Below are 23128 nucleotides of genomic sequence, written 5' to 3'. Positions count from 1 at the left end.
AAGTGTCCACTTGAACTAATTTAGACGCCCATGACCTTGTTCACTTTTCATTCAGTTTTCTTTCCTCTTTCTCTCTCTTTCTCTCTCTCTCTCTCTGTCTCTCTCTCTCTCTCCTTTTCTCCATTACAATCTGTTATGATTGAGTAGTTCGGAAAAACCAAACAATACAGTGTATTTAGCAACATTAGAGAGGCAGATATCCTGAATCATCATACTGTATAATAGAGTTCTATATGAGTACTAAGTGAAGATCCTGTTTCCTGTGTCAGGCTCCGCCCCTTCCTGTGGGAGTGCAAAAATGGTTAATGTTATTAGCAAAAGTCCTCTTCTCTTCCTTTTCCCCTCACTCCATTATTGTAACTTAACTTCCTATTTCTCTTAGGCTAATCCATTCTGAACTTAACTTAATTCCTACATAGGACATTTTGGTGACTGATTCTCTCTGTATAAAATAGCTTTTACATGAAGTTCCATATCCTAAAAATATACCAAATTGATTGAGTCCCTGTAATTTCACATTGTTTACATTAAACATTATAATACATTAAGTAGGCCTATTATGCTGAAGTAGCTATATTGTTTTTTTCAATAAGTAGCTTTATTGTTTTTTATATTTTCAATGGACAGACGTGAATATATCGATCAAAGCTGGATGTGTAAATTAAAACGTTCATATTAAGTGGTTGACCCCTTTATGTGGACTCGTCATGTTGTGTCTTTTTCATGGCAACTTCTCTCGCGAAAAAGCAGCACTTAATTACTCGCGGCATTCCATATTTGCGCATGCGCATTTCGCAAGTGAGCGTTTTTCCGAAAACGGATCTGTGGATGAAACAACAACTGTCCCAGAGCAACACACTCCATTTTTCCGCACTTTGTGAGAGATACTCGCAACAGTAAATGACAACACTGACAGGTACAAGGCCAAATATTAAGAGCTAGCCTTAATGTTTGTGGAGTTTGACTGAGATGCAAATCTAAATAGTTATCTAGCCAAGAGTGAGTGCTTTTGTTGTTGTCAATAGCTTGTTGTTTGATTACGGTTTTCTAACTGATGAGAATGCAGAGCTTCTTCTAGTTATCAAATATAAACTGTTATATGTTTTAGAAAATACCTTACCAACTAATTGTTTCCTCACCCAGCCAGTGTTTATTACTTGCAACTTATTTCAAATCTAATATTTTATTAGGTGATCCTGCTATATGCATAGATAGAGTAGGAACCGTTTTGGTGGGAAAATAGGATGTTGCTGATTGCCACAAAAATAAAATGTATTCCTACAGTCGGCCAACAGCTATATAACCTAACTATCATATTAGAATGAATCATTCTTCCTCTAATAAATAACAACAACAAAACTATTTATTATTATTATTAGCACATTAGTGAACATGGTTTAGCATTTGCAGCTAATTTTGTGGCAATAGATTCTGTCTGTGAGTTACAGTGATTTTTACCACATCTAAGGCTTTTAATTAACCACAGTAAAAATCTCTGTAACACATGGCCTCTTACGGCTTATTTTTTTAGTCTACTGAACAGGGAACCAGAACAGCTCATTAACTAATTCTAAACATCTCTCTTTCATAAATAACACATTTTTGTCATCTGCGTTAAACACACATATGCAGTCTCGCAGGTTCACGCTGACATTAGTAATTTTATCTGAGCTGAACGTTCGAAATACTCCTGATGGCTCAGATAAGAAACTAAAACACACAGAGACCTTCACACACTACACACACAGGCACACGTGGCTGTTTTAATAAGGCCCCCAGACAGAGTTAGTTATATGGCTTGGTGATTTTTTTTATTTTTTGGACGTGAATGACAGCGTTTGAAATAATCTGTGTAACATGCTCAAGGTTTCTAGGGTCTCGGGGTGAAGCATTTTACGTCATTGCAGCACAGGGCTCAGGGCTGATGGCAATGCCCAATGTCACACTCACAAACAGAATATGAATAAGATAAGAATATCTATCTATCTATATATCTATCTATCTATCTATCTATCTTCTACAAGTGATGTGGAAATCTCTCCAAATAGCTGTATTTATTCAAGTCAAAAATGTTATTCATTATGTGTATATTAACCTGACTAAGGTTACATAAACAAAACCAAGAAATTTATAAGGGTCAGATATATAAAACAAAGCGTCATTCTTTCAATTTATGACGCATACATGATGGACAGACACAATCCTGCTGTTCTAGACATACTTAACACACTTGACATGTGTAAGTGTGTGTGTTTGAGAAACAGTTTTCAGAAGAGTGGTGTAGAGAAAGTGTGTGCGGGTGAAGGACAGATAAGAGGAGAGACCATCATGTTCTCACACACACACACACATACACACACACACACACACGCACCTTTTCTTACTTCAACACAAGCACACTACAGAAACAGTGTTTAGTATATAAACCAGTATATACAAGGTTAGGAATAATAATTTTTATACAAGCTGTCAATTAACTAATCTCACTTTTAATGGAGTGCACTTAAGATGTAAAGTGTGGCCAGTATGAAAGCAATTTTAATTATCATTCTTGTTCTTTTTTCCCCTTCTCCAATTCATCTTTTATTTCAGAATATAATTTTATTCAACTAAAGTTGAATAACAGTCATGTTGGTGGAAAGGCCACGAAGGTCAAAGACTACAAAGATTCTTTTCAGTCTCTTCTTTTCTCCCCTTTCTCTTTTCAAAAAATAAAATCAGGTGCAATGTTGAGGTCTTGTGCGAGCTCGAGATGACAAATCCATTGGACGTTCGGGGTTTTGACCTTGCCAGAGTCCTTTTGTTGAACCGCACAAAATCTCTTTTTGTCATTTAAGCCGTTGTTTATTTTTTCTGGGACAATATTTTGTTGGACAGAATATCAAATATTTGAGACAGACATTCATCATGTCAGTGAATAGGAACCATGTGTTGTACAATAAGGAAATACAATAATAACCATTCTTTCAAACCTTTTGTTAAGATTTTCTTAAATTTAGTCTTTAGGTGCTGTAGTTGGTTGTGTGACTTAAATTGATATTTTTGTGTGATAATAAATAGTTAATATGATAATCTATCTATCTATCTATCTATCTATCTATCTATCTATCTATCTATCTTTTGTGTGATGATAAAATATATTAATATTTATAGTTTTATATTATGAGATAGATAGACAGATTAATTAATTAATTATTTAAAATGTATTATTATTTCATTTTTACACCACCTTCAACAGTGTTACAGCACTGGTATTTATTTATGCTGGGTTATTCTTTTCCATGTTTTGGGAGGGGGATATATTTTGGCTGACAAAAGGAAGTCAAGAACAGGGAAACAAAGCTTAAGAATTTCAGGCCTAATTGAAACAATTAGCCTTGCTGTCAGATTCATATCATTATTTCTATCAAACGCAGACATATGACCTATGTGTTAGTTCGAATATTGTTCTGGCACTCACCCTCTGATCTGTGCTACTCAAATGTTTTCTAGAAGTGTATTAATTAATATGCTAATGGGAAATTTAAGCGTGCCCGCCAGCTATTGTAATTATTGTGAGCAAACACATGTTCCACGTGCCTTTGAGAGCGCGAGCGCGAGCCCGAACGCACGCGAGAGGTCTCCAGCACCTCCGCACAATTGTCTTTCACCTTCTTTATTGATTAAGTAGCACAATGACTGATGGGAAATGCGCCATATGGAGACACTCGTGTGCACGAGTCAAAGAATGACAGATTCTTTTGTGCGTGTGAGCGTGTTTGTGCGGCTAGAAATCCAATACCGATTACTTCATTAAAAGAAATTAAAAAAGTTATTAATTTATGCTGTTAATGGCTCTGCAGGACGAATTGATGCAGTGTGAAAACATGTAAATATACGGCTGTGTGTGTGTGTGTGTAGGCTACGCCATTCAAGGGACACTTTGACTTTGTCATTAAAAAGCAACTTTCTCGTTTGATAATTAATAAATATTATTCAGTTCTGAGCTTAGATTTTTCTGACACCATCACTATTAATTTCATTTTATATTAAACAAAATCCTCTTCCACAGATTAATATTTCATTTGTGTATCATTTTATGAAAAGGACCAGATCTCAGTGGGAGGATTTTTTTTTACTTAGTAGTAAAATATAGTTTTTTTTTTGTCTATAACGTGAAGTTTATAGATGTGCAAGTGATATTTGTGCAAATATTGTTAATTTTTATTCCCCTCTCTCAGAAAAAAGGGCACCAAGCTGTCACTGGGGGAGTAGGCCTACCTTTTTAAAATGTACACTTTTGTACCTTTTTCAGGTGTGTATTAGTAGCCTACATTAAAATTACATTTTTGTACCTGAAGTGTAAATATTAGTACATAATTAGCAACTTCAGAAAAGGTACCGGCCCAGTTACTGCTTTTGAACATTTTTTCTTAAAATAAAAATCAGATGTCTGCATATTAAGGAAAAAGATATAGGTCGGCCGATTTGAAAGAAAAGATGCATATATTTTTAATCATAAACTGATTCAGAGTTTATTCGAAGCGCTCGTTTGGAAACTTGTCTCCTCCCCATCCTCAGGACCTGTTGCAGATAGGCGCTTCTTCCTGTCGCTCATTGACTATTTTGAATTTGTGTGTGTGTGTGTGTGTGTGTGTGAATATGAGGGCATGTCTACTGTGTGAACGCACGAGGCCGAACACTAAAGAGCTGCTGCCCTCGCACACATCACGCAGGTTTTACCGGGGAAACAGTCGCGCACTGAACCGGCAGGATCGCGCAGCGTCGCGGCTCTGCTGATTAAATTCCTCGCGCAGAGAGCAGCAGCACTGAAGCACCGCAGAGGAGCAGAGTCACTGACAGGTAACAGTTGCCTTTCACGTCAACATCACATGCTGTCGTTACAGTCCTTCGGACCTATTTGCATTTCAACCGTAGAATGATTATACTGTTAAAAATGTAATACCTCATAATCAGGTTCATAGCTGTGATATATTGATAGGCATATTTAACACAATAAAACAAATAAATGACAACGCTGTCATATTTTCTCGTTTACTTAACGTAAGGTGATTTTATAAACATTTATTATGAAAAACAATGTATTGTTAAAATTGCAATGCTAAAATGTCAACTATAGCCTAAGGTTGTTAATGTTGTTGTTTTTTCGAAATCTTTAAATAGACTTAGATTTGTCAATGGCGAGATTGTAAATACCAACTCCGGATGGAGCATACACTGAAAAAAATGGCGTAGAATTATTTTTTATTTTTTTACTCAGAAAGTTCTAGTTAATTTCACAAATAAATAGAAAACGAATTTTGAAGCAGAAGGAATAGTAGTCTAGTCAGTATTTTATTGTAAAACACTTTGTTGTATTTACAGCTTCTAAAAGTAATACTAATCGGTGAATATATTGAATGTGATCATTTAAAGGCCTTAATTAGTTTAGTTTTTATATCATGTTTAATAATAAAAATATGAGCCTAATCTTTCTCTTTTAATTTGTATTATTATTATTATTATTTATAGAAAACCTTCAATATTATAGTGCTTTTCAAACCACCAAGAAAATCATATGTAATAGCAAGAAGCATATACACGGTTCTGCTGAAGCACTGAAGAAGCTGTTTCAGGTGTGTGTTAATGTTTGTGCGCAGGCGCTCGGCGGGGCGGAATGGACTACAGTTATGATACGGACCTGGAAGAGTTGTGTCCGGTGTGTGGGGATAAAGTATCTGGCTATCATTATGGTTTATTAACCTGCGAGAGCTGCAAGGTATTAAATCAGACTGTTTAAATATAGCCCAGTGTAAAATGTTTTCAATAACCTAAAATCTGATGTGATGACAGTATAAATGATAAAGTATAATAATATTTGTTTTATATAAATGTTGAATACATTTATCCTGAATAATTTAATAGGCCTGTGACTGAATCAGCCTGGCTACCTTAGCAACATTTTAAGGGTGAGATCAAGTAGAAAAAGCTATTTTAGCTTACAAATGCACATCATATAAAGGGGTATACAGTTTTGTAAATATATTAGGCTATATATTTAACAAATTATATTTCGATGTTACATTCACTTCGATCAAATCGCGCAGTCTGTTTATACATTTTAAAGTCACTTTGGCAATTTATCTATAGATAAATTATTCTATAGAATTGATTCTGTATAGGCTAATTGTAAATATTTCTTTTCTTTTCTTCTTTGTCTTTGTTGTCGAATGGTAAAATGTTTTTCTCCCTTCATTCTAAAGGGTTTCTTTAAGAGGACCGTACAGAATAACAAACGGTACACATGTGCAGAGAGTCAGGACTGCAAGATCGATAAAACCCAGAGGAAACGCTGTCCGTTCTGCCGCTTTCAGAAATGTCTGAACGTCGGGATGCGGCTGGAAGGTGAGCGAAATATGCTTTATCTCATATTCAATCTCAAATTCAGATCGGTATAGACAACTGCATAAATCTGAAATTATTTGGAGATCAAATAATAATGAATAATTTAAATGATTAGGCTACAATTTAAAATGTTTTCTTATAAAAATCACATTTTACATTTTTCATTTTTAGAGCTGTTTGTTTTTTATTGTATTGATTTTATTGTATTGATTAATTCATCGTACAATTTACGTTATCTAATCATTTACTATTTAAATCTCTATGTAGCCTATATGGATAAAGGCAATCTTGTGACAGGAATTGTGTATTTCGGAAAATTGGCAAAAACCGATTAAATCATAGCCTTTTCCGTAAAGAAGGTCTATTTAAAAAACTATTATGCATGTAGATGTAGAATCAGAAAAAAAAGACGAGAAAAAAATAAACAATGAAGAAAAAAAACTCCGTTCTTGTTGCAAGGTCTCTATTATCTGCAGGCACCTTTGCCTTACCGGCTGCGCGCGCTTTGCTTCTTGATCAAGGTTAAGTATTCATTTAAGCACAGCTCTATTTTTAATCAGCCAGGCTATAGAGATATTTTTAAAGTTCGTGCATTTATCGAAGGACGAATTTTAGAGAAACGGACAATAAACGACCTGCTTGTAGAACACGAATCTTTTCTTCTAAAAATAAACATTCCAATTAGAACCAAAAACCGTTTTGCTACATAGAAGAACCCTTTTAAGTTCCACAGATATCTTTGTATTAATTTAATTTTAGAAAAAAAAACTCTGTAGTTACTTCAGTGATCTGAAGAAAACTTTTTTAGTAGACTGTAATTTTATACTGTATATAATATGAATATAATGCTTTTCATAATACATTTTAAAATGATTTTAAATAAATATAATACACTGAACATGTAGAATACAGTTTATTTTTATGACTTTTTTATTTAGATTGATTATAATATTCATTTATAAAATACCTTTGTATAATACTGTTAAATATTAAAATTAATATGAAATGTATTGTAATATGGTTTTGTTTGTGCTCACAGCTGTCCGTGCTGATAGGATGCGAGGAGGGCGCAATAAATTTGGCCCTATGTACAAACGAGACCGGGCGTTAAAGCAGCAGAAGAAAGCTCTCATCAGGGCGAGTGGCTTAAAGATGGAAGCCACGCCCCCTTTGATGTCATCCCCTCAGTCTGACTACAGCTTCAGCACCGCTCTGTCCACCCCAGCTCCAAAAAACACCCACCTAAACATCGGTACCTCGGTGGCCCCTACAGATTACGAACGCAACCTCTACGCATCCAGTTCCCTGAGTTTATCCATCCCCATACCAGCGCACACCCCTCTGCCAGCACAGTACCCAGCGTATCCCACCCTGCCCAGCCGCGCCATCAAATCTGAGTACCCCGACCACTACACAAGCTCAGAGCATTACACCAGTGCCAGCTCCCCAGAATCCATTCCAGGCTACACATACGTCGACCAGACGCAAGTGTCAACCAGCCCGCCGCTCGCCCCACTGGGCTTAACGGTACCGCCGCTGGTTCTAGAGTTTGTTCGCTGTGAGCAAGATGAGCTGCAGGTGCAAAGCAAGATAAGCGCTCACCTGGCTCACCTGCAGCAGGAACAGAACTCTCGGAGCGCGGCGGCCAATCAGGAACAGAACACACGTCTCGCTGCCAAACAGGAACGGCTCAGCACCTTCGGCCTGATGTGCCACATGGCCGATCAGACGCTCTTCTCTATAGTGGAGTGGGCGCGAAGCTGCATCTTCTTTAAGGAGCTAAAGGTAAGTGTGAACACAAGCAAATCTGAATGAAAGGGATCATTCATCAAAACGTGTAATTCTGCCATCATTTACTCCCCCTCATGTTGTACCAAACCACTATGAGTTTCTTTGTTGTGCTGAGCACATAAATTATATATATTTTGAAGAATGCTGAGTTTATGGTAGCCATTGACTTCAATAGTATGGAGAAAATACTATGGAAGTCAAGGGCTGCCACCAACTGTTAGCAAATTCTTCAAAATATTGTTTGAGTTTAGCAGAAGAAATAAATGTATACAGTTTTTGAACAACTTGGGGGTGAGTAAATTATGACAGAATTAAATCATGGCTTTAATTAAACCGCCTTGTTTCATATTTCATATCATATTTATTTCGTATCACAAGTGGAAAGTCTTGTATTATTCTGAAATCACCAGAATAACTGCCACAAAGATTCCTATCTTCCTGTAAACAAGCTTTCACCTATTGTTCAGTCCTCAGCCTTTTTTCACATGTGTGAAGGATTTTAAAGACACACTATATGACTAGTCCTCAATTCAAGCTCCGAGTTATGGACAGTGACAAGAAAATGCAAACATGCCCCAGAGGTTTTCTACAAAAAAACAAAACAAAAACAAAAACAAAACAAAAAAACCTTTATATATATATATATATAAATATATATATATATTTATATACTTCTGTTCATGTCAAGTTATTTGACATTAAATGGAGCATTTGAAGCAAATAGAGCAAATTTTCCCCCAGTCATTTGCAGCTGTTAATTGATCATTTTTTTTTACTTCCTTTTGTCATTTGTAACCTTTGAAAATGTTTGCTGTTACTGCATATATATATAATCTTAACTTTTTAATTATTTTTATGTAAAATCTTTACTTGCCTGAAGTTTTTATTGATATTTTGGAATCCAGTCTAATGAGATTAAGTAATATTAGGCCTTTTACACACACACACACACACACACACACACACACACGCACACCTACACACACACACGCACACACAATGTTTGTATGTTTGGCCAGGTCTCTCTTGAAAAAGAGGTTTTAAATCTCAATGAGATCATCTGGTTAAATAAAGGTAAAAAAAAAAATGAACAGAGCGGATACGGTTGGCATGATGAAATGATGCTGACATGGACGAACAGGGAGTGTGTGTGTGTGTGTGTGTTTCCAGATGAAGAGACCCAGCCTGCTGTGTTTGCTCTGGCTCACTGTCACATTTAAAATGGCTCTAACATGCGGACAGTGATGTCTGATGTAATTCAATCAACAGGTTTTTTTGAGGAAATTATTAGCTGTCTGGTCATTTTATGAGGTTTTGTAGCATAAATGACACAAATAGCAGGAAACACTGCATTGTAATGATGATCTGAGCTGCTGTTGAGCCTGTGAATAATGATAATGATATTATAATACTCAATATAAGGCATGTTTTGTGCACATTTATATAAACTACCTTGCAAAAGATTGAGGTTGAAAAGATTTATTTATATTTATTTTGCTCAACACATCAAAAAATACAGTAAAAACAGCAATATTGTGAAATAATGTTACAATTTTAAATAACTTATGTTAATGTATTTTAAAATGTAATTTATTTCTCTGATGCCAAGCTGAATTTTGCGTATCATTACTCTGGTCTTCGGTGTCACATGATCCCACATGAATCACAGTTTGTTAATTTGCTGCTCTATTATTATCAACAATAGTTGTTTTGTGGAACCAGAAAACAATCAGCATTTATTTGAAATATAAATATTTTGCAACATAAAACAATATAATAGACTTTACTGTCACTTCTGATTAATTTAATGCATCCTTGCTAAATAAAATCGAGTTTCTTTAAAAAAAAAAAAAAAAAAAAACTCTTACTGACCCCACTCTATTTTTTGAGAATACTGGATACTGAACTGAATTCATTTAATAGCAATTTAGCAATTATCACAATATCATTAAAACTGTAGAATTTTCATGAATCTTGCATTAATACATTCTTACTTGAAATGTCATCTTTTGCATATTTCAACTGGAAGTCTCGATTTACTGTTAATCCAAAATGCTGAGATATATTTAAGATTCATTTCAAAAGGCTCATTAATTTTTCACAATAATCTTAATCTGAGTGCTCCTGTTATATTGTGTCCATTATAACCTGTGGCATTGAGGGGTCTTTACATAAAACACTTGAGTTTTGGTGGTCCTGAAGAGCTCTTTAAATAAACTCAAGAGTGTTTGTTGTCTTAGAGGAAATAGAGGATACACTCCTTTCTTTTGTCCATTCTTAGCTGCTGTCGTTTTCTGTAGTGTTTCCAAACCCTGCTGACAATGCGGCATAAACACAATCACACATTACAACATTTCAGTCACACACACAATATAGATAGTAACACTTGCCATTATTCACACACACACACACACACACACACACACACACACACACACACACACGCAAACATACACGGACCATGATACTCTGTGAAATCACACCACATAATAGAATAACCTTCTCAACACACACACAAACACACACACACACACACACAAATAAAGAGATACAATTGAGGTAGGAAACAGAGGCTTAATAAACAATAGGTGTGCCAATGTAAAACCTGAAAGATTATTTTTAAAATCTGAAAGAAAGAGAGTGAATGAAAACATGGAATTATAGTTTAAAAAAGCAGCAATAAATCACAATACATTTTTAGTTTCAATTAAAAATACAAGACACATGATAGTCTCTTCTGAATTTGAATTAAAACAATTGTTACTTAGTGTCTGCAACAAATATAACTGAATTTTCTTTATTTTTAGTGCAAACACTGCAATTTCCAGTCCATTACTTCTCAGTACCTCTCTCTCTCTGTGTGTGTGTGTCTCTCTCTCTCTCTCTCTCTCTGTGTGTGTGTGTGTGTACGTGCACGCATATGTGTGTGGGGGTTTAGCAACAGCATTCCTCTCCAGATAAGTGGAGAATGTGAATGCTTCAGTGTCTGCGTGTTCAGTCTGCCTGAAGATTTTTCTTATTCAACAAGTCTCACTCTTTTTAATTAATCAGATTCCTCCAGAAAATAGTCAAACTCAGCTGACTATTATTCGCTCCTGAAAGATTCCAATTAGAAGCAAAGTAGTTTTTAAATGCTGATGTAATAATAAAACCTTTTTTACATTCTAAAACCTTTTTATTTTATAGATATTTAGAAACCCGCTGATCTGAGGACCCTAAAGAAAGTTTTTCATCTACAAAGGACCCAATTAAAATTATTATTTTTTGTCAATAAGAACCACTGAAGAACCTTTATATTTTATTTTACATGTGTTTATATATTTATTGTCATTGATTTATAAAAAACAGTAAAACCAATATTAACCTCTGCTTTTCAATTCAGTTAATGCATCTACTGTCAACATTTAGTCTGACATTTAATGAATATTTATTTTGTTAATTTAAAATCTAGTTAATATGCTTCTCTGGTCCATCAGTTTGATTTAGTCTGCCACCTACAAGTCTAAAGTGTACAGTCATGGTATCAGTTAGTAAAACCATAGTACTTTGATACATAGGCCTATTCCAAAATACAGTATTCTCAAAAGCTTTAGTGATACCATGGTATGTTTTATAAGTGACATGACTGTAATAAAGCCACTGAGGCAGGATGCTGCAGGACTGATACCATCATCACTTCCTCTGTCTGTGCTGATGGATTGTTTCCACTTCCCACTATTACCTGAACAGGTGTGCTCACACACACATATCACACTCACACACACGCCGGATGTGAACTGTTAGTTTATTAACCCTCTGAAGACAAACATATGCAGTGTTTGTCTGACAGTTTGAAAGATGTTTAGGATGTGTATTCATCTCAATCCACAACCTGTAGTCTCTCTAGTAGTGTTCAGTAAAGCATACTACTATTCTTGCAGACAGTGTGTAGAATGCATTTGTGTGTGTGTGTGTGTGTGTGTGTTTGTGTAATACACTGATGATTTCAAAAGTTTGGGGTTGATATAATAATTTTTTCTTTTTCTATAAGTCTATTAGATTGACTAAGGCTGCATTTATTTATACAGAAAAAATACAGTAAAATCAGTAATATTTGAAAACATTTTCTACTCAAGATTTATATTTATAAGAATCCGTGTTAAAAATAGTTGTGCTGCTTTACAGGTGCATCTCAATAAATTATAATGTTTTGCAAAAGTTCATTTATTTCAGTAATTCAACTTGTTAAACTTGTGTTTTAAATAAAGTCAGTGCACAGAGACTGAAGTATTTTAAGTCTTGTTTTTTTTTTTTTTTTTAATTGTGATGATTTTGGCTCACATTTAACATTTAGAATATTTCATAATACCAATGAGAAAAAAATTTTTTAGTGAATTGTTGGCTTTCCAGAAAGTATGTTCATTTACTGTACATGTACTCAATACTTGGTAGGGGCTTCTTTCGCTTTAATTACTGCCTCAGTTCGGCGTGGAAGGGTTGTGATCAGTTTGTGGCACTGCTGAGGTTGTCTGGAAGCCAAGGTTTCTTTGACAGTGGCATCAGCTAATCTGCATTGTTTCTCATGTTCCTCTTGACAGTAGCCCATAGATTCTCTCTGGGGTTCAGGTCAGATTGCTGGCCAGTCAAGCACACCAACACCATGGTCATTTAACCAACTTTTGGTGCTTTTGGCAGTGTGGGCAGGTGCCAAACTGTGCTGGAAAATGAAATCAGCATCTTCAAAAAGCTGGTTAGCAGAAGGAAGCATGAAGTTCTCCAAAATTTCTTGGTAAACAGGTGCAGTGACTTTGGTTTTCAAAAAACACAATGGACCAACACCAGCAGATGACACTGCAGCCCAAATCATCACAGACTGTGGAAACTTAACACTGGACTTTAAGCAGCTTGGGCTATGAGCTTCTCCACCTTTCCTCCAGACTCTAGGACCTTGGTTTCCAAATGAAATACAAAACTTGCTCTCATCTAAAAAGAGGACTTTGGACCACTGGGCAACTTCTTCTCCTTAACCCATGTGACGCTTCTGATATTGTCTGTGGTTCAGCAAATCTCTTGACACGTCTGTGTGTGGTATCTCTTGATGCCTTGACCCCAGCCTCAGTCCATTCTTTGTGAAGTTAATTTAAATTATTGAATTGATTTTACTTGACAATCTTCATAAGGCTGCAGTTCTCTTGTTTGGTTGTGCATCTTTTTCTTCCACATTTTTCCCTTCCACTCAACTTTCTGTTAACATGCTTGGATACAGCACTCTGTGAACAGCCAGCTCCTTTGACAATAAATGTTTGTGGCTTACCCTCCTTGTGGAGGGTTTCAATGATTGTCTTGTGGACAACTGTCAGATCAGCAGTCTTCCCCATGATTGTGTAGCCTAGTGAACCTAACTGAGAGACCATTCTGAAGGCTCAGGAAACCTTTGCAGGTGTTTTGAGTTGATTAGCTGATTGGTATGTCACCATATTCAAATTTTTTGAGAAAGTAAATTGGTGGGTTTTTGTTAAATGTGAGCCAAAAGCATCACAATTAAAAGAACCAAAGACTTAAACTACTTCAGTCTGTGTGCACTGATTTTATTTAATACACGAGTTTCATTTTGAGATGAATTACTGAAATAAATTAACTTTTCCACGACATTCTAATTTATTGAGATGCACCTGTATATATTTGTGGAAAGACCATTATACAGTTTTTACAGCATTATTTGATGAATAGAAAGTTCAAAGAACAGCATTTTTTTTTAATTACATCTTTTTAACCCTATAAATTCCTTTGTTACTTTTGATCAGTTTAATGTGTCCTTGGTGAACAAAAGTAATAATTTCTAAATAAATAAACCTGACCCTCCACTGACATTAACAGTTTGACAGTTAAACCTGCCATGATTTTCAACATATCCTTCAAGATTTACTTCAAAACTGGAAAAGTTATGACATTCTAAAACAAAACAAAAAAAGTATGTAATTAAATTATTTAAAACTCGTAACCATGTGAAAAAGCAGCATATTGACATTTGCATATTGTCTGTTATTGCAAAATGCATTCTATTTATAATCATTTAAAATCAACAAGAAATTAAAATTAACAATGTGTATTTTCTTTATGCATGTTTCTGGTTATATTTAAATTAATTATTTGTCATTACAACCACACACACATGCATATATATATATATATATATATATATATATATATATATATATATATATATATATATATATATATATATATATGCATATAAAGACAGAAATAAGCGTCAATATTGAGCAGTAATATAATATATAGTTTAAACAGTAAATAGCTATATTGGGCAGTGAGCAGTACACTAAAACCGAATTCTAAATGTAGCTTCTGTCCTCTGTGATCTGTTTGTGAGTTTTACTTCCACATTCACACAGCTGGACATCTGTGCCCTTCTGGGTCAAAATCTCAAATTCCTGCAACACAAAAAGAGGCGGGTTTATTCTGCAAAGATAAAACCGAGAGAGAAATAGCAACAAGAATAAAGCCTGTGTTGTGGAAGTCTGGGGCAGCGGGCAGGTATTATCGCTGATAAATGAGGGTTACAAAATATATAAAGCGCTGACAGGGAAATGTTGTGGCGTTCAAGTGTGTATGTGAATGTGTGCGCGTCTGTGTGTGATTTCAGAGTCAACAGCTACTGCTGAGAAATGGACAAGGGTCTTGTTTTACTCATAATCTTTTCAGAGCAAAGCTTTTTCTCTGTCCCATATAATAGCCCACACTGGGGTGACAAGGGCATCTGACACTCTCCAAAAGCGGCTCCACACAGCACTTATAGTGATGCCGCCGAGGACAAGCTGAAAAATGCTAGTAATGGTAGTAAGTCGCAGGTTCAGTATTCTAAAGTCCTTGCGGTAGCACTTAATATCAGTGATTGATTTTGTTTATTTATTTTCTTTGAGCTGTTTGTCACTTTAATTGATAAACCTTTTTTCTTTTCCTGTTTTGTCTTGTGGAAGTCATGTGAACATAATGCAGCCATTAAAGGAATAGTTCAGTCACAAATAAGAATGCACTCACCATGAGGCCATCCAAGATGTAGATGAATTTGTTTCTTCAGAACTTGCATTAGCACTTGCTCACCAATGCAGTAAATGGGTGCCGTCAGAATAAGAGTCCAAACAGCTGATAAAAACATCACAATAATTCACACCAGTAAGTAATCCACACCACTCCAGTACATCAGTTAACATCTTGCGAAGTGAAAAAATGTGTTTGAATGAAACAAATCCATCTTTAAGACGTTTAACTTCGAACCATCGCTACTAGACACAACATGTGTTTTATTCATAATAACGATTCTTTCAGTGAAAATGTCCACCCCTTGTTGTCCTCTCACATCAGAATCAACCAATCAGTTTATTTAGAACAGTTATTTTCATGCTTGGTCTGTGCATGTTTTTCTCCTGATTCAGATAAGACCACTTTTTCACTGGAGAAAGCAATATTATTAATTATAGCTGATATTGATATATTTATAGATTTGTTCTTTACACTCTTTTTGTTGCTGTTGATTGATGGACTGGATTGGTGTGGATTACTTTTAGATTTTTGTGATGTTTTTATCAGCTGTTTGGTCTCTCATTCTGACGGCACCCATTCACTGCAGAGGATCCACTGATGTAAAGTCGAATTTCTCCCAATCTGTTCTAAACTCATCTAAACTCATCTAAATCTTGAATGGCCTGAGGGTGAGGACATTTTCTGAAGATTTCTGGGTGAACTATTATTTTAATGTTTAAGTATGGTACATTGTTTCATAACTATTTTCTTACAAATTTGTATTTATTTATTTGTTGAATTATTTGCATTCCAAATACAGTTTTTAATGAGAATGATGCTTCTGGTGACTAGTTTAGGAATAGGAAATATGGGCATTTTAACACTGTGGGTCGGAGCATGTGCATCTCCCCTTATTATCTATCAATGACAATGTGTCGTTTTGTGGTGTTTTCAAAAAGTACATTCTGGTTGTCCAGTTTTGCGGTGGCACTTGTAGTGAGACCCTGACCTTGTTGTAACATTATTTCTCAACTTATTTCTACTTGAGCACTTTCATACTATCGTTTGATCGTGCACAGTAATGGTTAGCATTGCTAACAATAGTTTGCAGCAGATCCACTTCAAGTCAAATAAAACCATGTTTCTATGTTTATTCATGAAAGCAGCTGTAAGTGCAGAAAGTTTTTTTCTCTTTTCAAGATTGAAACAACTTGCTTCAAAAGAGCTTTAATCTGAAGTTTTCTCTTTAGTTATCATCAAAACATTCACTAGCTTAAGCTACTTCAGGTAGCTTAAATAAACTAGCATTGCCTTTTTATTCATTTGATTTCAAATGATAAGGATAAAGGATAAAAAAAGAAAAATCACCATTTACTCCCCCTCGTGTCATTTCAAACCCACATGTGTTTATTTCTCTTTTCCCTTTTGAGTGAACTATATTTGATTTTGATATTTAATAACACTAGTTGTTTGCGACTAATAACCAGCTGACTACATAACTGCAAAAAATGAATTCTCTAGATTTGAAATGATTTGCTTACAGTACGGTGAAGGGGTATTTAATAACATTCACCTCAGTATTGCTTTCCTTCATTTGCATAGAAAGCTTTGCATGTGTGTTTTTGTCGATTGTGTAGCACATTGTGTATCTAAGGCAACAGACAGACTCCAGCTTCCTTCACTGTGTGCAGAATGTGCCGTACGATCTCTCGTCATGGCAACAGGAACGTGGCATAAAGGGAGAGATAGAGCTGCCGTCCAATTCTATGCGCTTAAAAAAAATAACAAGTGCGTTCCTGCTGCTATTAACTGTTCCGCCCCGAGAGGCACTGAGGGGTCACGAATCTCATATGCAACAGTGAGCTGAAAGTTGTTTCTGTAGAATTATATCATCCACATAATTGGCTATTTTCAATTCAATTCCACCTGCTAAAGTGGAGTGTGAATATGCACAATAGCGGCTTCATTGAATGAAGCCTGAATCACATCTCTGCCAACCTGAATGATGGTTCAGTCCATTCTCTTCCATTTTTATACAGTAACTCAATGCTATTGTGTTGGCGGTAGAAAACTTGCAACTCTCTGGAAATTTTGTGTGGGTGAGGCTCCTTTTAAACGTGTCTGAATGTTCTGTATGTGTGTAGCCACAATGCCATATTCACATTGTATTGCACAGAATATGAAAATATGTATGTATGTGTATGAGTATTCATTTATTATTTATTTATACATAAAATGTAGGAAAGAAATATCAAAAATGGGAAGTCTTAATAGTTGTTTTCTCCTAGAAAGCAAAAAGAGATTTATAAGAAAACTATTTTATTTTCTCCTCTAGAGATTAAGAGGAGATTTTCCAAAATTTTCAAGAAGTAAATGAATAAATGATAAATAATTAAAATAATATTTTCCTTTCATATACCTCTATAATTTTATATTATATAATTGACTCATTTGTTTGTATCTATTTTTTTTAAATAATTTATAGAGAAAAAACTGAGATTCACTAATTAAATAAAATATAATATAAAAATATAAATATATAATTTTAAATAAATATTCAAAAGTATTATATATTAACAAATATCTTAAATAGGTTAAGTTGCTGTGAGCTATGAAAGAGCAATATTTCAGCAATAATATTTTATACGAAATAAAAATATATTTTAATTTATAGAGAAACAACTCACTTAATCAAGTCACTTAATAAATTATATAACAGATTCAAAAATTATAAATGTGATGCATATACAAATAGAATATATTATATTATTCATATAGTCAATAATATTTTTGAATTAATAAAATAGTGTAAAACATATTTGGAAATCATTTAGTCTACTTTCATATTTCATTCTGCTTCACAGGTGGGAGATCAGATGAAGTTGCTGCATAACTGCTGGAGTGAGCTGCTTGTGCTGGACTACATCGCCAGACAGTTGCATCATGGGAAAGAGGACAGTGTGCTTCTCATTACTGGACAGGAGGTAACACACAAACTCAAAACAGACAGATTATAGGCAGAAATATACATCTGATGTGTTGATTTCATGTAGTTTATGTCTGTGTGTGTCAGGTTGAGCTTGCGTCTTTACTGGCCCAGGCAGGGGTCACTCTGAACGGGATGATACAGAGAGGTCAGGAGCTTGTGCACCGTCTGCAGGAGCTTCAGCTGGACCGCAGAGAAACCGCCTGTCTCAAATACCTCATCCTCTTCAACCCCGGTGAGAATATCAACTTAAACACCAGTTACACTTCAAAATGGAAATAATTTACTTTGTATTTAACAAATTTTATGTTTTAGTGTTTTGCAAAAAAATAACAATGTGATTATTAATCTTGGGGAAAAATACAGTGTGTGTGTTTTTTTTTTTCAATTAGTGTTACTATAGACTTCCATATATAAATGAGCTTTGATATGGTTGGCTGATGTCTTTCCATGTGAATTATTAGGTTTGCATGCACAGGAATATGCTCTACAGGTTAAAAGTTTAAAAATAAATAAATACAATTCATTACAATTTCAAATAACTGTTTTCTAACTGAATATATTTGAAAAAGTATTAAAAGCTGAATTTTTAGCATCATTCTTACAGTCTTCAGTGCCACACAATCCTTCAGAAATCGTTCTATGTTGGTTTGCTGCTCAAGAATAACTTAACTATTAATATTACTATCAATGTTGAGAACAGTTGTGCTGCTTAATATCTTTCTGAAAAATGAGATAGCCTACTTGTTTCCCAAAAGGTTCTTTGATAAAAAAATTTTTTAAAACTGCTTTTATTTCAAATAGAAATAAAATGTCCTTGATGACTAAAATATCTAAATAAATATACTGACCCCCAAAACCTTTGAACTGTAGTCTGAGAATGTGCTTTTATATGTGACCTTATAACCCAAATTATTTTTTTAGTTTATATTTTCAATAGTAGTAAATTGTAATATATATATAGGCTATATATATATATATATATATATATATATATATATATATATATATATATATATATATATATATATATATATATATATACGTATATATTATATTATATTATATTATATATATATTTTTCAGAAGACCAAAAAAAACGTGTCACATTAAATTCAAGACTTTTTATTAACCTTGTGTCAAATCGCCTAAGATTGTGTGCTAACATTTCGTTAGCGTTTTGAATGTTTTACGATTGGCTGACAGAATGATAACCAAATGATATTTCCCTTAATAAGTTACTCTAAATTGTTTTGAAGAGTTTTAGGTCTTAACTAAATCCAGAGGCCATAACGACTTCTCGTTAATGAGGAAGAGGTGTGAAAGTCCTCTCTTTCTGTGTCAGGCTCCCTCAGTTCAGCAATGCTGCTGTTGATGTTTTAATAGTTTCATATAAAAGACATTTTCATTGGCTCTGCGTCACCCCGTCCTCCGCGTCTTATTGAACGTATCCATATTTCCTCTCCCGGGGTTTGACCGAGGCTAATTAACTTCTCAAAAGATGAATATTGCATTGATTTCGAGCCCAGCTAACGAGGACGCGCGTGCATCACGCTATTTGTCGTGAATGGCAGCGTGCTTTGTGTGGCGCGGGGCGCGTGGTAACTGGGTAATGGGCTTAATTAAAATGAAAGGCTGCTGAATCGCTCCCGTTTACAAAGGCAGGGAGCCGGACCCCGTATCCGCTCGCAGACGCACACACGCCATCTATAACAAGACTCCGACTCAAAAGAAGTTTAATGGATTGACCCCATGTTGGTCCGCGCCGTCTCTTTCTCAGCTTCGGGAGAAAATGCTCCTTTATTGTTCGCGTTCGCTTAAGTGAGAGCAATTTAGCTTCGACAAAAGCTGCTTTTCATAATAAGAGTGGCTGAGGGCTGTGTATGTGTGTTAGTAAGAGTGTTTGTATTTGTGTGTGTTCAGAAAGTGCTTGAAAACCCATTTTCCTCTCATGCGTCTTCATTGAGACTCTGTTGGAGCATCTCTGTGTTATTTTACTACCGTTGATATACCTGTTTTCGTTTGTATTTTGAATAAGATTATATTTTCATATTTTCTGTTTTAGTTAAAGTTTTGATAGTTTTGTTGTTTTTGGACATTTTTATTAATGCAGTTTTGTTTTGTTAATTTTAGTTAGTTTTAGTTAGACTATTTCGCTTCAGACAAGTGTTAGTTTATTAATTATTGTCCTTAAAATAAACCCAAATGAGAAAATTACATTTTGCAGCTTATTGTTATTATAATTTTTTGTCAGTTTTGGCTTATTTAGTTTCAGTTATTTTAGTACTTCAATTCAACTGAAAATGAAAGGAAAATAAGAAATGTTGCCTCAGCAACTAGCAGAAATAAAGTTGAAGTTTTGTATTTTATTTTATACCGTTTAACATTTTTTTTTATTAATATTTTGTGCACAATTTATAAATATAAACATTAACACATGAACACTTTTTAGTTAATAACCCCGCTGCCCTGCTCTCTTACTGCAGATGTGAAGCTGTTGGAAAACCAGCCTTACGTGGAGAGCGTGTACGAGCAGGTGAACGCCGCACTGTTGGAGTACACACTGTGTGCGTATCCACAATTCCCGGACAGGTTTAGTCAGATTCTGCTGCGCCTTCCTGAGCTCAGAGCACTCAGCACACAAGCTGAAGACTACCTGTGCTACAAACACCTGAGCGGAGAGGTGCCGTGCAACAACCTCCTCATAGAAATGCTGCATGCCAAGAGAACCTGCATCTGACACACACACACATTTACAGGCCCGATTCCTTTGCAGATGACACTGTTATTGACTAGATGTTTTGCAGCAGTCGTCTTTCGCACACAGAAAACCTCATCAACCATGCCACTGTGTTTCTGAAAGGAAAGAGGGGAGATGTCAGTGTTATTGACTGTGCTGCAGCGATGACGTATTTTGTAGGTCAGCATCACCCTGGTTCCTTTGACAAAAACACAATTCAATTTTTTGCAGAAAATCAGCTCTGTGATTCTTACCCATTTTGGTCAGGAATGAACAACTGTTTGAAGCCTAAATACAAGCACTTGGAAGTAGAAAGCTAAACTCTACAGCACACTCGCATGACTTCTGCTCTTTCATTCCTTGAAAGGTAGAATATTTTAAAAGAATGCAATTACAAACACAGTGAGGCTGTCAAAGGGAGTAGATGAGTTAACTTGTTCGATGTGATGATCTTGAATGTCCTCAACAATCTCTGTAGTCCCATTTACCAAATAGTTAGCCAGCAGCTTTTTCAATCAAAAGGGTATTAAACATGAAAATATATTGAGCTTGTGTACAGTACAGACTTTAGTTCAGGCATTTATCCAAAAACCCATTTAAAAACCAATTGACTTTAGACCAATGGAACCGAAAATGCTACGTAAAATACTTGTTTCCAGGATTTGGCTTACAAAAATACGTCATCCCTTGGCACTCTATTTAAAAAAGTGACAGATTGTGCCTTCCCTCTAAACACACACACACACACACACACACAGACACCAAGAAGCACTTATTCCAGTATTTAAAAGACAAGGTGAGGCACAATCACAGCCAAGAACCTCCCACTTAGACAGGAAGCGGCAACATGTCTGTCATGACAAGTGAGGTATTTCAATAATTACAATCTAAAGCACAAATTAAACGATAAGCTGAAATCTAATGATTTCATCAAGTGAGGCCAGTAAATGAGCTAAGCAACCTTCATTAACATTCCCTTTTTAAGATGGAAAGCGAGAGGGAGAAAGAAAGAGGGAAGGCCTCATTCAACACAAAGCACACCCATAATAGCTCTGCCATAAAACCTAGTGAGCTACCTACATAGACAGCATCATTTACGCTTCTTATGAAATGTAATCTCAAGGCAGCACACTAGGTTTTTGAACAGAGCTCTTTAAGCCCGTATTTATCAGACACTGCACACTTAAACACCAGTATATTGTATGTTTCAAAAGAGTTGTGTGTGTGTGTGTGTGCTTATGCTGAGGCAAGGGGAGGTAAATTAGGACTTGCAATTCTGCCTTAACACTAACACTGTTGATCCTGTGACGCTGAGAGAATCAATGGGCATAAATGACTATTCAGATGTGTTTGTGTCTCTGTGCGTTCTAATGTGTGAGTGTGTAAAAGGGTGTTGGTGTGCGCGCGACTGTTAAGAAATGTCATCTCAATATATTAAGCCCCTCTCAAGCTTCGGCCAAGCTGATTATGATATCTCAGCATGTTTGATTTTTGTATAGTGAAGTGTCTGATTGGTCAAGTTCTCTTTCATGTAACATGTTTGTGTTAATGACATTTGTTATGAATGTGCTTAACTGTATTGTTTCAAATGAATAAATACAAATTATTTAAACCAGCTGATTGGTTTCCCAGGATTTCGGTTTGATTTTGGCTTTTGTGGGGACATTCATTTGTTTGATCAAAATTATTGCTAGGGATAATTTAGTAGTCGTTGGATATTGGTAGGGACATGTGAAAGCATCCCTACTAAATTTGTGAAAATCACAAGCGATGTCTGATTTTGGAAACTATAGTTCTCTCCTTAAATACGAAGAAGTCAAGCAACATATTAATGAGTTAATCCTAATTTTTATAAAACAGGCCAGACATCGAAGTGAGTTGCTGTTTTTGCCCCTCTTCTGATGAATATGTAATTCACTTGTTATGGCAATGTAACCACAGAGGAATTTGGACATTTTTAATGTTAATCCAATCTCATTTTGTAAGTGACTTTTCTGTTTTAATTAGGTTTCCTTTGGATTGTTTAACTACTCGAAAGAGAATAGGCTATAGGGAAATATAAATTAATTTGTGTTTCCTGCTAGCTAAATTTCACATACATATACAAAAATCTAAACTCTAAACCGTTGATCTAAACTTACATGAAAATGATTCAAAATTCTGCAATGAAAAAGTACATCTCTATATCCATCCTTTTTCCTTTTTTC

The 23128-nt window shown here is 35.2% G+C and overlaps 1 protein-coding gene across 1 annotated transcript; it reads left to right on the top strand.

Moving 5' to 3' along the window:
- Positions 1–4640: 4640 nt before the first annotated feature.
- LOC127986402 (nuclear receptor subfamily 5 group A member 2) lies at positions 4641–22536 on the top strand. The gene is made up of 7 exons (XM_052588642.1): positions 4641–4842; positions 5640–5758; positions 6243–6384; positions 7424–8169; positions 18060–18179; positions 18269–18416; positions 20668–22536. Exons 2-7 carry the CDS (start codon positions 5657–5659, stop codon positions 20919–20921), a joined length of 1512 nt encoding a protein of 503 aa, XP_052444602.1. The 5' UTR covers positions 4641–4842; positions 5640–5656; the 3' UTR covers positions 20922–22536.
- The last annotated feature ends 592 nt before the right edge of the window (positions 22537–23128 follow it).

The sequence above is a fragment of the Carassius gibelio genome, chromosome B21, assembly GCF_023724105.1.
Source record: "Carassius gibelio isolate Cgi1373 ecotype wild population from Czech Republic chromosome B21, carGib1.2-hapl.c, whole genome shotgun sequence".
Classification (NCBI taxonomy): Eukaryota; Metazoa; Chordata; class Actinopteri; order Cypriniformes; family Cyprinidae; genus Carassius; species Carassius gibelio.
Note: the sequence above shows the minus strand (reverse complement) of the source record. Positions and strands in the feature narration are given on the sequence as shown.